Source organism: Dioscorea cayenensis, chromosome 10 (assembly GCF_009730915.1).
Source record: "Dioscorea cayenensis subsp. rotundata cultivar TDr96_F1 chromosome 10, TDr96_F1_v2_PseudoChromosome.rev07_lg8_w22 25.fasta, whole genome shotgun sequence".
NCBI lineage: Eukaryota > Viridiplantae > Streptophyta > Magnoliopsida > Dioscoreales > Dioscoreaceae > Dioscorea > Dioscorea cayenensis.
In genome coordinates, this window is record NC_052480.1 from 13,881,935 (window position 1) to 13,902,231 (window position 20,297).

At 37.0% G+C, this 20,297-nt stretch overlaps 1 protein-coding gene and 1 pseudogene across 1 annotated transcript; both read left to right on the forward strand.

The window, feature by feature from the left end:
- The first annotated feature begins 376 nt into the window (after nt 1-376).
- LOC120270308 (cAMP-dependent protein kinase catalytic subunit-like) lies at nt 377-2,564 on the forward strand. The gene is made up of 2 exons (XM_039277321.1): nt 377-597; nt 2,306-2,564. Exons 1-2 carry the CDS (start codon nt 377-379, stop codon nt 2,562-2,564), a joined length of 480 nt encoding a protein of 159 aa, XP_039133255.1.
- Nucleotides 2,565-18,998: 16,434 nt separating this feature from the next.
- On the forward strand, nt 18,999-19,520 carry LOC120270755 (annotated as a pseudogene).
- Nucleotides 19,521-20,297: the final 777 nt, after the last annotated feature.

Genomic DNA, 20,297 nt, shown 5'->3' on the forward strand with positions numbered 1-20,297 from the left:
CTACCATGGCATGGATTGACATGAGAGTGAATGAAGATTTTTTTTGTTTTGTAAAATAAAATACAGACATTTTTTCTTTATAGCATAGATGCAACCAGAACATGTATAAGCATATATATTTTGGATGGAACTCTATAAGAGCATCTACCTCTTTCAAGCTATAAGCACTTGAAGAGCTTCTCAAACATGCCTCGCGATTTGTGCTAGGGTTATGAACATCATCTTGCTTGCCGTGGTGGAGCAATTGATCTTTTCCTCCTTTTTTTTTATAGGGAAACATCAAAATGCCAATAAGTCAATTTGATGAAGAACTTCATCGATGATCTTTTTTTTTTATGATTGAATGTTGTCGCTCGCCATTGCCCTTTGCCTCGGGATGGAGATCGAGATCTGGGATCGGAGAAGAGAACAAGCAACGCGACTTCTTAGGTTCTGCCAGGGTGGTGACGGCGGCAGAAGCCATATAGATCGTCACCACCACGCTGCTGTCCTCTGTCTTGTCCTTGATTATCTCGTGGTAGTGTTTGGAGAGAGCAAAAAGAGTGTGGAAGAGGAACTAATAGAGGCGAAGGACTCCGACGATGTTTGGATTCTCAAGTTCCTCTTCACAAGAATCGGTCATTGATCTCCTCAACGCCTTGGAATGAAGATCGGAACCTGGAATCGGAGAAAAGAAATAAAGACGAGGAGGAGCAAGGTCTCTAACGACGCCACAGGCATCACTACGTCAATTCTCTTCGTCTTCTTCTCTTTCTTTCTCTTCTTTTTCTTTCCTTTTCAGTCTATCCTTCTTCTCTTCTTTTTCTTTCCTTTTCAGTCTATCCTTCTTCTCTTCTTTTCTCTTTCTCTCTTTATTTTCCTCCCTGTTCTCTCCGTTTTTTTTCTTTTCTTTTCTCTCGCCTTTTTCTGCTTTTTACCAAATAGCCAACTCCCCGTCATACGGGAGATTTTTTTTTTCAAACTTTATCTTCAAATTTCAAATTTTTGTTTCAAAATATCTTCCTTATCCACTTTTTTTATTAATTTTTTTTAAACTCAAAAATTCAATATATATATTCTCACTTTTAAAATTTTAATTATTATTATTATTTTTTACGCTATAATTCGAAGCGTGACACCTCTTTTTTTATTATTATTATTTTTTTTATTTTGGTCCTCCTATATTTTTTTATTTGATCCTTTTCTTTTTTTTTCCCTTTTTTTATTTTTTTTCAAAGTCTATATAAACAAACCCAAATCCTAATTTAATTAAATTTTAAATCAAGGTTAGGATTAAAATTTAAATGTCCTAATCTTAATTGATTTTGGAATTTTCTCTTTAAATAAATTATTTGGTTGTCTTGGATTAGAATACAAATCCCGAGGCAAATAGAAAACATGCAAATTACAAAATTGCCCTTGAGAACATATCTCGAGGCAACATGCAAATTACAAAATTGCCCTTGAAAAACATATCTTAAGGCAAAATGCAAATTATAAGATTGCCCTTGAGAACATATCTCGAGGCAACATACAAATTACAAGATTGCCTCTGAGAGCCTATTTCTAGAGGCAATCTCAAATTTTAGGATAGCCCAAATACGCATCTCAAGGCAATCCTAAATTTCATATAGCCTAAGAACATATCTCTAGGCAACCTGAGAAAGTGCAAAGTTCAAATCTCAAGGCATCCAAAACATGTATCCCGAGGCAAAGTGAATTTTATTAATTTAATTAAATTTTAAAAAAAGTCTTATTAATTTAATTAAAATTTTAAATTTTGATTTTATCCTCTCTTAAAATTTTATTAATTTAATTAAATTTAAAAAAATTAATTAAAATTTCAAATAAGTTATTATCCAATTTTTCTGACTTAGTCCATGGAAGGTTAAAATTTTGCGGGAGGGATTGGGATTAGGATAAGGACGGATAACGCTTCTAAAAGGAGCTTTTAAAAAGAAAAAAGAAAAGAAAAGAGGAACGAGGCCAAGGAAGAAGGAAGCCAGAAAAGAGGGGAGACTAAAAAAAAAATAGAGATAAAAAAAGGAAGAAGAAGGCGAAGAAGAAGCCCACCGCTAGAAAGACAATGAAGAGAAGGAAGAAAAAGAAGGAAAAAAGGTCGTTGCTGCTCGTTGCTGTTGCTGCTTGAGTGGCTGAGATAATGCCGCCAAGCATGTCCGATGCTTTCGTTAGCATCGTTGTCACCGCTTGACGCTGTCATGGTTGAGTGGTTGAGATAATGCTGCCAATCATGACTGATGTCGTCACCAAATATAAAAGCGCTACTGATATCGCTAGCAAGGCTCTTTCGTTTGTAGTGTCACAGACACAGTGCAAGCCTGGAGTTAAAGGCCGTCGACCTCTGCGAGAAAGACGATGTCTTCATCAGAGACCAAGCTCGCTTTTATGCTATAGAAGTCATTGTTGTTTTGGAATACATGCATGGTGTAAGATTAATCCATCAAGATATCAAGCCGGAGAATTTGCGAGTCACCTTTGACGGTCATATCAAGTTTGCTGATTTCGACAATGTGAAGCCAACAAAGGATAGTCGAATCCATGTTCCCCCAAATGCTGCAAACTAAAAGCTTGTTCCTTCATTGGAATAGCCGTATATGTTCCACCTGACGTTCTCAATTCATCTCCAACAACTTTTGAAAATGATTTATGGGCTCTTTGATGTACCATATATCAAATGCTTTCCGGATGTTCTCCCTTTAAAGATGCAGGCAAGCGCAACATCATTGTCCGACACACAATCTCATTTGTCTAGGGTTGCTTTGACTCTAAATGGCAAGAGTTCCTAGAATCGGGAGAGGCTATTATCATGATCTCGAAAGTTAAAAAAAAAAAAAAATGCAAAAACTAACGAACAAGAAGGTGCAACTCATCCTGTTGAGGAGCACTGTGTAGGTTGCTGAGAGCTAAATAGTTGACTCCCATCTTAGAGTTAGCTGGGTCACGTACTTGCATGGAGAAATAGTGGGCTAATTAGATGGATGCAGCTGGACTTTGTCTGTTTTGGATTGGATGGAAGCTGCCTTTTTAATGTAAGTGTGTGCGTTGTCAGCAGCCTAGTGGTGTTCTTTATCTTACTTTTTTGCACTATATTATGTAACCATTTCGTTTTGGTTAAGTCAAGCTGAAGAATTTATTTCTCTTTCGTGCTTCACACTTGAATACAGTGAGAGAGTGAACTAAGTATTCTAGTGTTTTTTATCTCTTGTTCTCCAACAGCGGTATCAGAAACACTGTTATTTTCTTTAGTTCAACCTTGAAGGAAGATGGCTGCGAATGGCAGTGGCGCTGGGTCTTCTTAAGTGAATGTGCCTCCCTTTAGTGGAGATGGTTACAACCTATGGAGCTTGAAGATGGAGCCCATCCTTCTCTCTTGTGACCTATGGGGAATGATTGAGAAAGGATACAATGAAGACGAAGAAGATGAGCACAAGAGAATGGAGAATATCAAGAGAAATGCGAAGGCTCTATGTCTAATATAGCAGGCACTTGATGCCAAGGTTCTCATTCGAATCTCACATACGAGGAATGCGAAGAAGGCCTGGGCTATCTTGAAGGGAGAATATCAAGGTTGCACCAAGAATGCAGCTGCTCAGCTTTATTCTCACTGGAAAGACTTCGAGAATACACGCATGAAGAATGGAGAAAGGGTACAAGACTACATTAGCAGGGTGCTAACTGTAGTGTATTATATTCGAGCCCTGGGAGAGGAGCTCGGTGATCCGGCCGTTGTTGGGAAGATTCTCCGAAGTCTAACTCCAAGGTTTAGCCATGTGGTGTCGCCTATCATTGAATCGAAGGATCTGAGTTCTCTCACTATTGAAGAACTCAGTGGGTCTCTCAGAGGTCATGAAGAGAGATTGGATGTTGAGCAAGACCATACGGAGGAAAAGGTGTCTGTACGTCAAGGGTGGTTCATTTCGTGAGCATGGTGGTCATGGAGGTAGAGGTCGAGGCCGAGGGTTTCACAGAGGAAGAGGCCGTGGACAAGGATGGCACTCAGACCAACCTCATGTGACTAAAAGTGATAAACAACACAAAGGAATACAGTGTTTTGGGTGCAAGAGATACGGGCATATAAAATCTCAGTGCCGTTACAAGAACAAGGAAGTAAACCTAGCTGAAGACACTAAAGACACTAAGGAGGCTGATGAAGGAGTGTTGTTCATGGCTTCCAGTAAAGATACAAATGAAAGAGGAGGTATGGAAAAAAACTAAATGTTCGAGGGATTGGTTCTGTCAATCTTCGTTCAAGTTGTGGTAAAACCCGTACACTAACTAATGTAGAATTTGTGCCAAATCTTGCACACAATCTACTGAGTGTTGGGCAGTTAATGAGTTCTGGCTTTATGGTGGAGTTCTCGGGAGGAGAATGCATTATCAAGAATGAAGCAACTAAAGCCAAGGTTGCTCAAGTCTGCATGACGTCGTATAGGCTCTTTCCTTTTAAAGCTGACGATATTGGGTCGGTGAACGTTGCAAGAGATGGTGAAGGGGCAGATCTCTGGCATAAGAGGTTTGGTCACTTGAATCTGAAAAGCCTGAAGCAACTATCAGAGAAGGAGATGGTTACCAGACTTCTAGTTGTGACAGCAATCGAACCATGTGAAGCTTGTTGTCTAGGAAATCAAGCTCGACAGGAATTTCCCACCGGCCAAGCAAGAAGAGCAAAGGCGCCACTGGAGCTCATTCATGCAGACCTTGCCGGTCCAATGCAAACTCCATCCATCAGTGGTAATTTATATTTCCTTTTAATAACTGACGACCATTCCCGGCATAGCTGGGTGTATTTTCTTCAAAGGAAGTCCGAAGCACTATTGCGGTTAAAATCTTTCCAACTGTTGATGGAGAAACAATTATCAATGCGGGTGAAGAGTGTTCGAACCGACCGTGGTGGGGAGTTTACTTCGCATGAGTTCGAGTCACACTGTGAACACTTTGGCATATGGCACCAGTTGACGGCTCCCCGAACACCCCAACTAAACGGCGTCGACGAGCGGAAGAATCGCACAGTGACGGAGATGGTGAGGACAATGCTGAAGGACAAGATGATGCCATCTGAATTCTGGGCAGAGGCCATGGCCATCACCATCAACGTTTTGAACCGGTCACCAACGCGTGCTCTTTATCACAAGACTCCATACGAAGCGTTGACCGATTCCAAACCTGACGTGGCACACCTTAGAGTTTTCGGATGCTTGGCATATAAGTTCGTTGACTCACAGCAACGAAGAAAACTGGATGCAAAATCTCAACCAAGTGTCTTCATTGGCTATTGTGAGAGATCAAAAGCTTACAAAGTTATAGATCCAGATACTAAAAGGGTGCACGTGAGCAGAGACATTCATTTCTTTGAAGAGAAGAGTTGGGATTGGTTGAAGACAAATGACGTGGTTGCATCAAATTATGTGCCGCTTAATCACATGCAAAGAGGCATTGTTGATGATCAAAATGGTGAATCTCCACCATTGGTTCCATCCCATGGAAGCTCAGATATATCTCAGTCTCCAACTTTGCAACCAACTGTCAATCTTCATCCTAGTGAATCAACACATATGACTGAAGAAGAAGAGGCTCCGGTGAAGTATCGTAATCTCAGCGATATATATGACTCATGTTCTTACACTTTGACAGCTGCAAATCCAGTCACATTCGAAGAAGCAAGTAAGAGCAATGACTGGGTAGCTGCCATGAATGAGGAAATGAAGGCAATATACAAAAATGAAACCTGGGAGTTGACCACCCTACTAGAAGGGAAGAAGACAATCATATTGAAATGGATTTTCAAATCCAAATTCAACCTGGACGGCGGCTTATTGCGGAAGAAAGCTCGAGTGGTGGTGAAGGGTTTCACTCAACGAGAAGGTGTGGACTTCAAAGAGGTTTTCTCTTTGGTGGCCCGGATGGAGACTATACGTTTGTTCCTAGCCCTAGGGACACAAAGAGGGTGGTGCATCTATCAGTTGGATGTCAAGACGGCGTTCATGAATGGTGAGCTAAAAGAAGAGGTTTTCGTGGTGCAACCGAAGGGGTTTGTCATTGACGGCAAAGAAGAGCAAGTATACAAACTTCGCAAGGCGTTGTACGGGCTCCGGCAGGCTCCTAGAGCCTGGTATAGCCGCATTGACTTGCAATTCAGACAAATGGGATTCATGCACAGTGATAATGAGCCCACAATTTACAAAAAGCATCAAGGAGAATCACACACACTTCTACTTTGTTTGTACGTTGACGACATAATTTACATGGGATCTTCAAAGGATATGCTCAGAGAATTTAAGGAGGTGATGATAAAGACATTTGAAATGTCGGACCTAGGTGCAGTGAGATATTTTCTTGGCTTGAAAGTGAGGCAAATGAATGGAGGTTTGTTCATGTCACAACACAAGTATGCAGAAGATTTGTTAAACAAAGCTGGGATGTTGAATAGAAAGCTAGTGGCTACTCCAATGAATTCCAATGAAAGACTTCGCTCACAAGATGGTTCTGGCTATGCCAACCCCTCAAGGTACAGAAGGTTGGTTGGAGGATTGCTTTACCTCACACACACGCGTCCGGATATCATGCATGCAGTGTCGGTCATGTCTCGCTACATGCAAGCTCTAACAATGCACCATTTTGGAGCAGTTGAAAAGATACTGCGTTATGTCAGTGGAACCTTTAATTATGGGATACATTATTCAATCAATGAGGAGTTCAAACTTATCGGGTATTCGGACAGTGATTGGGGAGGGTTCCAAGATGACTGGAGAAGTACGATGGGTTGGGTCTTCTCTTTAGGTTCAGGGGCCATAGCATGGTGCTCAAAGAAACAGCCGATCACCGCACTATCTAGCACCGAGGCGAAGTACATCTCTGTTACCACTGCAGCTTGTGAGGCCATTTGATTGCGTCAACTCTTGCAGGATCTGAATGAGAAACAAAACTCAGCAAGTATCATCTTCTGTGACAACAAAGCAACAATCTCCATCACTCGAAACCCTATCTTGCACGGGAGAATGAAACATATCGATACCCGGTATCACTTTATACGTGATCTTGTGAAAGATGAACAAATTGATATCATGCACTGTGGGACAGATGATCAAGTCGCCGATGTCTTCACCAAATCCTTACCGTGTCACAAGTTCGAGATGTTTCAGGATGCGCTGAAAGTTGGAAGCTCTGAGGAAGGGGAGCTTGTTGAGGAGCACAGTGTAGGTTGCTCAGAGCTAAATAGTTGACTCCCATCTTAGAGTTAGCTGGGTCACGTACTTGCATGGAGAAATAGTGGGATGATTAGATGCATGCAGATGGACTTTGTCTGTTTTGGATTGGATGGAAGCTGCCTTTTAAATGTACTTGTGTGTGCATTGTCAGCAGCCTAGTGGTGTGCTTTATCTTACTTTTTTGCACTATATTATGTAACTGTTTCATTTTGGTTAAGTCAAGCTGAAGAATTTATTTCTCTTTCGTGCTTCACACTTGAATACAGTGAGAGAGTGAACTAAGTATTCTATTGTTTTTTATCTCTTGTTCTCCAACATCCTCATCCACAAACCGAAGTTGATCTGTGTTGATCCATCTAAGATAGTGACTAAAGGAAACATTATGTGGTCTGATGATCCTAGTAAGTTTGGCATTCAAGTTACTAGTTTCTTTCTCATTTCAAGATATCCTTTTCGAAGAAGGTTATACCACTTGGGAACGAAAAACAGCGAGCATGGCAATGGAAGAAGGCGATCGAGGGCCTGCAGAACCACTGAATCAACTTGCATTGTTCGTTTTACACAACATATGGATGCATAGATAGTTAAATTAAACCATACCGATATTGAAGATAGCAGTAATTCAATGAATACTCATAGTTAAATCTCAATGATTCTTTTTTGGCCCTCCAATAGAAGAAGAAAACCCAAGGCGGAAACTTAGAGTTGTTTTTTTCATGATTTACTTATCGTTTTCTCGTCAAGATTCCTAAATGTTTGAAAATACATCATCTTGGAACACAACTCATATGACTCTGTTTCTTTTAAAAAAAATAATAATAAATAAATAAACAAATGAAAAAAAGAAGAAAGAAATTTATCATGCACGTGGAACTTCCACTACAAGAAAAATCCCAAATCGGCACGGAAATGAGTTTAAAAACTGTGCCAAATTGATTTTGGCACTGTATTTGGCACCAAAAATTAACTATGCCTATAGAATGGTCACAAATAAATTTTGGCACCGTCTTTTTATACCATGACAAATTTTGTCACTGTTTTGGCACCCTTTCTTTACTATTGTGCCAAATATTAACATTGATATTTGGCACGGACTTTGGTTCCATATTTGGCACAGTTTTGGCACAATTTTATTGGTTCAATATTTGGTACGGTTTTTTGGCACGATTTTATATATTATATTTTTTCACGATAATTGGCACAGTTTTTGGGAAAAAAAAATTGTCACGGCTTTTGGCACGCTTTTGTTTATTTTATAAAAAATAATTTATATGAAATTAATTTTATTTAAATTTACCTGAATTACACCCATCAATTTTTTTTTGAACTGCTAAACAAAAATTATTTTATTGAATTAACAATACATACACATTCCTTTAATCAACTTCTTCAACATCTTCTGACTAACAATACAAACACTTTGGCTGATGGATTAACTGGAAATACTATGCAATGTAGAGAATACAAATATAATATTGTTCACAAGGATCAGCAGTGACCCAAGTGCAAGGTGAAGCATAGCTTGAATCATTTGGAAGAGTAGTTCCATATCTACATGTCACCATGTTGCCTGTTCTTGTGTTTAGAGAATACATGTTGTTACTCCTTTCAACTGCGGATGCATAGTTAAAATTAAATCAATGAAACTTAACAGTCAGATTAGAGGACACACTATGGAGCTACAGAAGCCAAAAGCATTACGCCAAATGCCAAGAAAGCAGTAGATCATGGTTGTTACATGACAATAATGTTAAGCAAAAATTAGAGGACTAGCAGCTCAAACAATGACGTTGACCAACAAGATAGTTTTGTGAGTGGTTTTTTGATGCAGCGGTATACTTGAGACCCGTTGATTCGCCTTCGAATGCCCGGTAACAAGTTATCCAAACCCTGTTGATCAAAGATAGCCAGGAATTTGGGAAGAGTAAAATCTTATTACTCAAAAAAATAGTGATAACAAAATTGATTTTCTCTTGCCCATAAGCTTACATTAAATAGGCGAAAATAGAGCACTAAGAAAGGAGATAATTCGAAAGTTACCAAAAATAGTAAACTCTCAAATATCAGCAAGAAATCAATAAAATCTATCAAAATAAAGACTATTGCCACAAACGGCTCACAAATCAGAGATTTCTATCTTAAGATATAACGAAATCAATTATTACTAAAAATAGAAAAATTAGGGTGTTCGAGGCCTAAACGATGGAATTTGGCCAAATTTTGATATGACTCAAAAGCAAAGCTAGAGACTTGTGCTCGTTGACCCGTTTTCCTTCAAGTGAGACCCTTAAAAACCAAAACTCCACCGCTTGAAAAATTACCAGAATACCCTTATTAGGCCATATACCTTTTGTCCAGAAAGACACAGGCTTGCTCCTCAATACGCCCCTCATCATTCTCCCTAGGTTGAATAGAATTCACCCTCGAATTTGCCCTTGATTTGGAAGGTCCACACCAATCTGATGTTAAACATCACTTAATGGTGGTAGCTAATCAGGTAGTTCTTCAGGACATACGTCTTTGAATTCAACTACAATTGGCTTCACAATCTTTGGGATTGTCTCTTCAGTTGCACAACTACCTGCATCAATCACAAACTTGCATACTTTCCCAAGGATAGTATAGGTGGATTGTAAGATGTTAGATCACCGCCAATCGTCTGCAGTAGCCTTGGGTGTCAAGCAGGATCTTCGTACTACCCAGGCCGCACCAACGTCACCCTCGAAGGCCTCCTCATCAAGGTCACCTTCGTCAAACATCGGCGGGCCTACATCGATTGTGTCTTCTTCCTCCTCATCAAGGTCATCTTTGTCAAATACAGGCGGAATAATGTCTCCTGGATCCTCTTTTCCTCGGCAAGCATAACTCTCTTGCCTTCCTTCCTGCAATCTGCTTGGTGATGCCCCTTTTCTCCACAACTGAAACATTGAATGGCGCTATTATTTCCTCTGTTCATGCTAGTTCCCGTGCAACGGTCAACAGTAACTCCCCCTCGGAAATCTTCTGCTTGTAGTCTCCCATGGAATTCTGGAATATCGACCCATATACCAGATTCCCAACGCCTATCTCCATCGCGGTAGTGTCGATTGTCACCCCCACTATCTTGGCCTCCTCGTCGCCGTGTCAGGGCAATGGCAGCAAAGTAGCCATTGTCTTCCTCAATGGTTCCTTCGCTTAAACTTTTGGAGACACGCCCTTGATTGACGTTACCCATCATTTTGGTAATCCGTTCGGTCAGCTCCTCCATCATCCGCTCCATCCGACAGTCTAAGAGGCGGCCAACTCGCTGCTCAAATCTAGCATCGTCCTCACAATCGTAGATCTCCTCCATCCTTTGCATAGGGCGACCCTCACCTCGTCCTCGTGGTGGCATGATCGATTCGGTTTTGGTACCAAACCGATGCAGCGGTATACTTGGGACCGTTGATTCGCGCATGAATGCCCGGTAACAAGTTGTCCAAACCCTGTTGATCAAAGATAGCCAGGAATTTGGGAAGAGTAAAATCTTATTACTCAATAAAAATAATGATCACAAAACTGATTTTCTCTTGCCCATAGGCTTACATTAAATAGGCGAAAATAGCAATAAGAAAGGAGATAATTCGAAAATTTACCAAAAATAGTAAATTCTTAAATGTCAGCAAGAAATAAAAAATCTATCAAAATCAAGACTATTCCCACAAACGGCTCATAAATCAGAGATTTCTATCCTAAGATATAATGAAATCAATTATTACTAAAAATGGCAAAATTAGAGTTTTCGAGGCCTAAACGATGGAATTTGGCCAAATTTTGATATGACTCACAAGCAAAGGTAGTGACTTGTGTTGGTTGACCCGTTTTCCTTCAAGTGAGACCGTTAAAAACCAAAACTCCACCGCTTGAAAAATTACTAGAATACCCTTGTTAGGCCATATCCCTTTTGTCCAGAAAGACACAGGGCTTAATCCTCAATACACCCCTCATCATTTTTTCTACTAAAATATTTAATTTTTAGTGATAAGAACATCAATGTTGAATGATTAATTTAATAAATCGCTATATATTGATATAACAAATAGAAAAACAATTAGTTATGCATAAAAATAAGTAATTAAAATGTTTTGGACTCACCTGGAGGTGGATGATAAAACTTAAGTTCCTTCCATTTATTAAAGTCCTCCCAGTTTTGCATTCTTAAACGTGTCTTGATTCCCCTGCTGAAGCAAAAGTTTAGGATAGGAGTCAACTGGAGAGATGGCTTCCAAATGGTGCTTGTCTTCCAAAATACATCAAATTCTCACACTGATCTGTGAATAACATCAACTGTTTTTCATATATTTGATGCTCATACATTCTTGTGGCAATCGTGTTATAGATAGATGCTCATATATTTGCTTGGAAACTCCACCACTTAAACTATTATTATGCAAGCATAAAAACAAAAAAAGATTTAAAAAAAAATTAATACACTACAAACAGAAAATACAAGAAAAATAATTTCTATAATATAACAAGTATATGTGCAAACCTATAATTCTACAGCATAATGAGAACAGGTTCAATCAATAGTCATAATAATAATAATCAAAGTATGAAGCAAAAGCCAAGAAAATGATGGAATTTAATATAAGAAGGAATATCATGAGAGAAGTAAAGCGTAAGAGGTCTATATATTTTTTATTTTTTATTTTTTATCACACTTTGCATGAGTAGTCCTTCACTTCTTGAGTTCTTGTCTTGGGGTGGATAAAGGTGACCAGTTCTCCAAATGGGGATGTGAGGCTCAAAGCATGCAAATTAAGAAGACCCATCTTTTTCCAAACCGTTCATATCATATTAGCCCCACATCTAACAAGAAAGGGAAAGATCACTAGTTTGGTATTTTGTAATTGCCAGTCATTACCTACTTCTCACTATCACAAGACTTAAACACACTATTCAATATAACCTGGTCACTTGACCTCAATTCGACATTTAACAAGGGAATATGATCAACAATAAAGGCAAAAGTTCATCTATCATCTTCAAAACAAGAACTATTTGTAATAAATATGCTTCCCAGTTACCAATAAGTTATGGAATGTTGTTGTTATCATCATCAAATGCTGAAAAATAAAACACGCGTGCAAGAATCAATTGGGGTATTTTTCATAGGACTATACTATAGATTGGACATGTATAGTGAGCATATACATGAAACTAGACAAGTATAGTGAGCATCTATCGAAAACCACAACTTTTAAGGATTATACTATAGATTGGACATGACCATGTTCAAGTTCATAAAGGTGTGACATTGATAACGAGTTGTTCACCAGATTGACTAGTTCCCTTGCCGCCAGTTGTTCTCTTATTACCCCTTGCTGGATCAGAGCGCGCAATGTTAATTTCTGCCCAAGCAACTTTTGCCTGTTCTTAGCAACTACTACTTTGAGATGCTCCTCATCTGAAAAGTCTACGTATGCCAAGCCATGCAAGCAGGTGCTTCTTATTGAGAAATCTAAATCTTGGTTATAAATATAAAATCAGCTGCCCATAAGAATAACAAGTTGATTTTGTGAATCATCTGTATTCAACATTCAAGTGGAATATGCAAGTATCTATAACAAGGCATTGGATGACGAGACACATGCCTTGATGCGAAACGATGAGGACCTTTGGATTGTGTCAGAAAAACAAAGACATCCACAAGTGCATGTTTACACATACACATCATATCAATATAACAAAGATCATACTGTCAACTTAAGAATGCATGCTAGTGCAGGTGAACATTCTACAACTAAAATGCATGTGTACATAGGATTACACAACTAAAAAGCATATGTAGATAGGAAAAGAGAGAAACCGTTGATTTTCCAGTGAATTTATCCTTAAGGATACGTATAGCAGTCACTCCACCACAGTTAGCAAAACATTCACACAGGTGTCCCTCATTTGCCTGCAAAAAAATCATAATTCAGGTATTTTCATGTTATTAAAGATTATAGAAAAAGATAGACTCACCTGAAACCCAAGATTTGATATAAATGTTGTGCAATAATCTTTGTAAAATTTTGATTTTGTTTCGTTGGAGTTGGAGCTGCCTACTGCTTTCTCATCAATGGCATGACTTTCTGGAACTTCAGGCAAGGAGGGCACCTCATCATTCTCTCCCAGTCCTCATACACCGTCTGATTGCTTGAAGTTGTCTTTGTAAGATGTTTTAACCTACTTGGGTGAAGAATGTTTCTGTTTCTTTGCAGGAGACTGCTTATTACTGACCGTGTTAATCATTTTTCTCTTATGTGATACATCCTTTGTGCTATCTTTTTGAGCAGATATGATGCTATTTTTATGCTCTTGTTTATTCTTGAACATGATGAGCTCTTGCAGATGAGGTGGCACCTAAAATAATTCAGAGCAAAATCTAAAAATATGGAGAAGTTAATGAACCCTAGGAAATCTGACATTATGAGAATTTTAGACATGATCATATGAGTTTAGCACATGCAATAACCAGCTAGGTATGATTATTCAGCAACATTGCCACAAAATGATTAACATGACACAAAACATCAAAACCAAATGCAAAAACTCATACATCTTGTGGATGTTCTCTCTGCCATTATCCATAACACGCGTGCAAGAATTAATTGGGGTATTTTTCACAGGACTCTGAGAAACCAAAAATCATTCCTTTACATTCAAACACAATAAAAATCAGATTTTGATTATGATAACAAATACTAGAAAGATAAATACTTGAGTTCTGGATGTGGGAACAAATTTGTAACAAGAGCTGGTATCGAGAATGATGTATCTTCTCTTGAAATGCTGAAGGCCAAGACGATTAGAACGGATGAGATACAACCAACCTTCCATCTTGCCATCAACTAGAGAAATTCCCATTGGAGATGGTTCCCTCTGGTTCACCTACAAGAAATTCTTGTCTTCCTGGTAGATTCTGATTATACATCCACTGCCTTGTCAACATTTTTGTTCCTACATTCATGGATTTTTTTTATATTTTTATTAAACATTAGAAAAATATTGTGAACACAAATTCAATAGTCAGTAAATACAAATAGAACTATTCATGTTTGACAAATTTAACAAGAAAGTGACGGGTTTATGAAAGATCATCATCACATTGCAAACAAGAATTAAGTACTAACCGGAGATTTCTGGAAAGTTTGCAAAGTGCTCAAGTGATGTATGGCAGGAATGACTTCAAAGAATAGGCTGCTGCAGAAAGAACCCTGAAATTTCAAAAGCATCAAGTAATTAAATGAAGATATAACACAACTGGATAATGTTCAATAGATGGTGTGTGTGGGAAAACAACTATGTTTAAAATTCATTATGACACTTCAAGCAAGAAACATTAAAGGATTTTGAGTAAAAATATATATATTAGCAAGGTAAAACAATAAGATTGAAAACTCTATAAAGTAGACCTCCCCAAATAGATATTTTTGTACCTTATATAAAATATTAGATGAAACTACAACTTTTATCACTTCGACCAATCTTCGTGAGTAAATATTAAAACATAAATTTTAATATTTAATGGCTTCATTAAAATTTTAACCAGATACTTTTTAGTGAGATAAAAATTACCAAAACATTGGTTTATTTATTTATTTATTATAAAAATGCAGCTATCAAGTTGGGCTTTCCCTTAAAAGTGACGATTTTATTTAAAAAAGTGTGAAAATACACCAATAGAGAGAATTTTATTTTATTTTTCTCTTAGTTAATATTGTCCAAAGAATCACAAAGAAATTGACAAAATTAAATCACATTTCATTGTCAATATAATAACTTTCATAAAGATAACAAAAAGAACAGGAAATAATGTGCCAGATATCCTAAAAAAAGTCAATCAGATTTCATTGCCTGTAACTTGTATAGTTTTTTGTAACAATGCCACTGAAATTAAATTTATTAGACTACCTCTCTTTTTGTTTGACAAGTATAACATGAAAATTTTGGACCAGTAAAATCTACATGCTGAAAAATAAATGTAAATTTGTTCATGGAAAATTAAACAATGGGAAATGATCATGCATGTACTTAGTGATGAGAAGCTAGTTCTCACCTATCTTCATTTGAACCGAAATGGTTCAGTGGTACTCCACTAAGTATATCAACATTGGGCCATGGGTTCTTAACCTGGAAAGGAAATATATATATATATATATATATACATACAGTCTTTTAGCAAGGGATAATCTCAGAAGATTTTATACAGCAACATACAATTCTAATGAAGAATAAATGATATATATATGGCAGGCATCCAATTAGAGATGCTAGAATACCTTGCCCAGAGATGTGAGTATTGGAGGCACAACTTCCTGCAGTTTTAAAACCTGCATGTAAGAAAAAAATTAATGATAATTCTTTGTAATGACATAATGAAAAAGCACTGTAACTATGATTTCAGGAACTGCATTCGATGGTCCAAGATAAAAAGCACATAATTATTATCGGCAAGTCTAATAAGGAGAAAAAAAATTCCTAGCTATAAAAGACCCCGCAAGTATGAGATCAGGAATTGCCTTGCATGGTTAAAGATGAAGCGTTTACTTTATTCCTTTTGTGAGTGTTCTCAAGCGTGCTACTCTGTCTTGTTGTTATTCAGCTTCTTAAGCATTGAATTGCAGGACAAGTCATTGTCCCATGCTAAGTGAAATCTCCACTTCATAATATACAGTGCCATAACCTTTGGATGCATCCAAAGTTTATCTCTCTAAAGTACCATTTCATTGCTGCAGAAACTCAGCTTGCTAATTGAATGATTGATGTTAAAAAAGTGTTTAAAATCATTATCTTTGGTCACTCTCCTATTCATATGGAAGCACTCTTTCGTTCATATGAAAGTGACACAAAACAAATGATAATTTTACAAACCTAATCAATGTGGTTTATGAGAACAACATGCCATTATAAATAAGAAAACAAGTTTATCTTGACAAGTAGTGCATAATAATTAAACATTGTTATGTGTCTCAATAGCCAATAAATTGTGCTATTCTTTTTCAAACTAGTAAATTTCTTAGAAAATGAACAAGATTGACTTTAAGATCTGATAGTCAAGTAAACAAACACCATATCACTGGTTAAATTAATTTCCATATTACCAGCCATGACATTGAATTCCATTAAGCATTAAAAGATTAAAAAAAAACATGTTCAATGTGTTAATTACAGTAATACGATCTGATCATGCAAATTCAAACAAACACAACCAATTAAAAAAATCAGTAACTAATAAAAATCACTAAGGAGATCAAATACCATGAAAACATCATTTGTCAGGGATTACCTTGTAGAGAATGTGCAATTTCTCCCACTTCTCTTGAACCAATTTATATTGTAGAATTCTGTGAACAAATTAACAAATAATGATATGAGCAATCAGACAAACCAATAGAAACAAAACTTGGAGGAGGAATACCTCAGTAACTAATGAGAAGGATTTGGAGCCTGAGAGGCCGACCAACCAGAAAAGGACATTCGGAGATGCAAACAAAGATTAAATCCTTCGGTGCTGCTCGGGTGCCTTCTCTCTCGCTCGCTCGCCAAATGGAGAGGGATTCGAGGCTTCAAAGAAGAGAGAAGCGAATAGCGAGATTAAAAAAAAACAGGAAGGAGATAATGCCAACTGTGAGGAAGCTTCAATGAGGGTGGGGATTAGGGTTGGTGAGCAAGATAGTTGGGGCCGGGGTCGGGAGCTCGAGGAGCAGCGTCCATGGTGATGGCGAAGGAGAAGAGAGATTAGGGTTAGGGATTTATAGGGAAGAGAAGAAGAAGAAGAAGAAGAAGAAGAAGAAGAAGAAGAAGAAAAGAAAAAGAAAAAGAAAAAAACAGCGTCCATGGCTTGGATTTGATATGGGCTTCGGATCCCAAACATATATTATATTATATAATATATTATATTAAAAGCAGTGTTTTCTTTTAACTCTTCACTCAAACGTATATTATATTATATTAAAACATTAAAGGAGGAATATATAGAGTGAGTGTTTGAAAGTATGTCAACTGATACCCTTTCCATGCATAACCCCCAAAAGGCCTACAACACCATAACATTGTCATTCCCTATGTAGTTGGAAAGTAAACAAATTTTTTTTTTCTATACATTAATCATCTCAATTATACTACTTTTCATATAAATTTATATATATATATATGCACTCTTGATCCTCTTTTTCATTTATTGCTTTTACATGTGTTTATTAATATGATCTTCTCTGAGGGAACAAGTACATCCTTACTACGAAACTATAAATATTTCGGACTGAGTTATTCAAGATATGAAACTGTAAATAAATGTTTACTGTTTTATATACTTAATAATCTGAACCTTGCTACTTACTATGAATAAATGTTTTACTGTTGGTATGAATATGATTATATATATATATATTGATGTAAACTTCTCTGGGAACATCCTTACTACAAACCAATTCAAATGTTTTTAATGCACGTAAATAGGGTTCGCAATAATTCACTGGACACTAGGTACTAGGTCCTCTTGTTGATAATTTCCCATCCATCTCTTAAGTCTTGACTCTTTATATATCATGCAAAATATGCATGTATTTTTTTTCCACAAAATTTAAAATTTTAGAAAATTGCGATTGTTGGTTTGACGCGCTTTCAATTTTTTTTTAAAATGTTTGAAAAATATAATAATAAATTAACAAGACTGTGTATTGAAAAGACTGGGCACTTCTTTTCTTATCCTTTTACCACCACATGCCATTATTTATGCCATGCTTAGGAAATAATTTGGAGATTAAAGAGATAACAAGGGTTTAGTGAAAGGATTAAAGAGGGTTTAGAGCTTGCTTGGTGTGAATTGCGTAAATTATTATATTTATATTTTTGTCACCGAATTTGGCACGGTATTAATATATTAATATATTTATGTTTTTCGCACAGTATTTGGGACGGTTTTAATATATTAATATATTTATGTTTTGGCACCGTATTTGGGACGGTTTTAATATATTAATATATTTATAATTTTGGCATTGTATTTGATACGATATTAATAATTTTACTATATTTGTATTTTTTGGCACTGTGTTTGTCAAGGTATTAATAATTTACTATATTTATATTTTGGCACGGTATTTGGTACGGTGTTAATATATTATTATATTTATATTTTTGGCACCACATTTGGCACGATATTAATATATTATTATATTTATATTTTGAGCACTGTATTTGGCACCGTATTAATATATAAATATATTTATTTTTTTGGCACTGTATTTGGCACAATATTAGTATATTATTATATTTTATATTGTTGGCACGGTATTTGGCACCATCTTACTATATTATTATATATTATATTATTGGCACGGTATTTGGCATGGAAGTAATATATTATTATATTTGGGGTTTTGCCACGGTATTTAGCACGGTAATAATATAATTATGTTTTTTAAAAAATATGTTTGGCATTGCATTTGGCACTGTTATGTAAAATTATTAAATTTATATATTTGGCACAGTATTGGGCAAGGAAATAAAAAATATTTTTAAAAAAATTCACATATTTGACACGGTTTCTTAGTTCCGTATCAAATGATGTAACAAATTTGTCACGATTTTGTTTCCGTACCAATTTTACCATGCCGATTTGAAATCTTTTTTGTAGTGTTCCAAAATGAGAAGCATTAAATGTGCAGCATGTCATGCATGCATATGGGCATTATATGCATACTCTCGGGCTCTTGAAAAAAACAAGTATCAAAGCATACATCCCTTGAGAAACAGAGAAAAGCTCAAGAGAGATCGAGATCCATGGCAGCCAACCCCAAGGTCTTCTTTGATATGACCATTGGTGGTGGTCTAGCGGGCCGGATCGTGATGGGGGTGTACACCGATGTGGTCCCCAACGCGGCGGAGAACTTCCGCGCTCTCTGCACAGGCAAGAAGGGCATTGGTAAATGTGAGAAGCCACTCCACTACAAAGGATCTACCTTTCACCATGTGATCCCCCGCTTCATGCGCCAAGGCGGCGATTTCGACGTCGGTAACAGCACCGGCGGGGAGTCGATCTACGGATCCAAGTTTAAAGAAGAGAACTTCAGCCGCTAGCACACTGGTCCCGGCGTTCTTTCCATGGCCAACGCTGGCCCCAACACCAACGGATCCCAGTTCCTCATGTGCACCGCCCAAACTTTGTGCCTCAAAGGGAAGCACATTGTCTTCGGGCAGGTCATCGAGGGCTTGGACGTCGTCAAGAAGGTCGAGAGCGTTGGATCTTAGTGTGGAAGGACCTCGAAGGCCGTCACCATCGCCGATTGCGGTCAGTTCTCCTAAATGGCTCTCAGCTTTCGCTGGATCCGAACCCGTTATCTGATTAGCGGATCCTTTTATCTTGTTTTTTTTATGTTCGACTGTTCTAGAATGGATCTTATATCTGTGTTTCAGATCCGTTATCTTTCACCACCGTCTTTTGACTTTTGAAGCTGACGCTGATTTGGTGTAATAAATTTAGGGTTTTACTAAAAAAAAAGGTATTACATGCATGTTGATGAACACTCATATATATATATATGCATGGTTGCTGTTGAATGCAATCAAGGTTGCATGGGATGGTGGGCCATATTAATATGGTGTGTTAAAATATATATACAAATTAAAAAAATAACAAAAAAAAAAATTAAAATGACGAAAAGCATGCCATAGTCTCACATGAAAGAGACACTTGCAAAAAAAAAGCTTGCATGAAATAAAAAATAAAATAAAATGAGAAGCATGCATGACATTAAAAAAAATAAATAAAAAAAATAGAAAAAAAATGAGAAGCATGCATGACATAAAATAAATAAATAAATAAATAAATAAATAAAAGAAAAAAATGAGAAACATGCATGACATAAAAAATATATATAAAAAAATAATAAAATAATAATTTCAAAAGAACGAATCCTATCATGAAAGAGATGCATATAATGGCATAACTCTTAAAAGGGTGGGTCCCACCATATCGGGATAAATATGACAAGCATGGATTAACTTATATATGTATCTGTTGCAAGATTGGATTTCACATACTCTAGGCACATGAAGCTAAAGAGTTTGAAGGCTTCATAC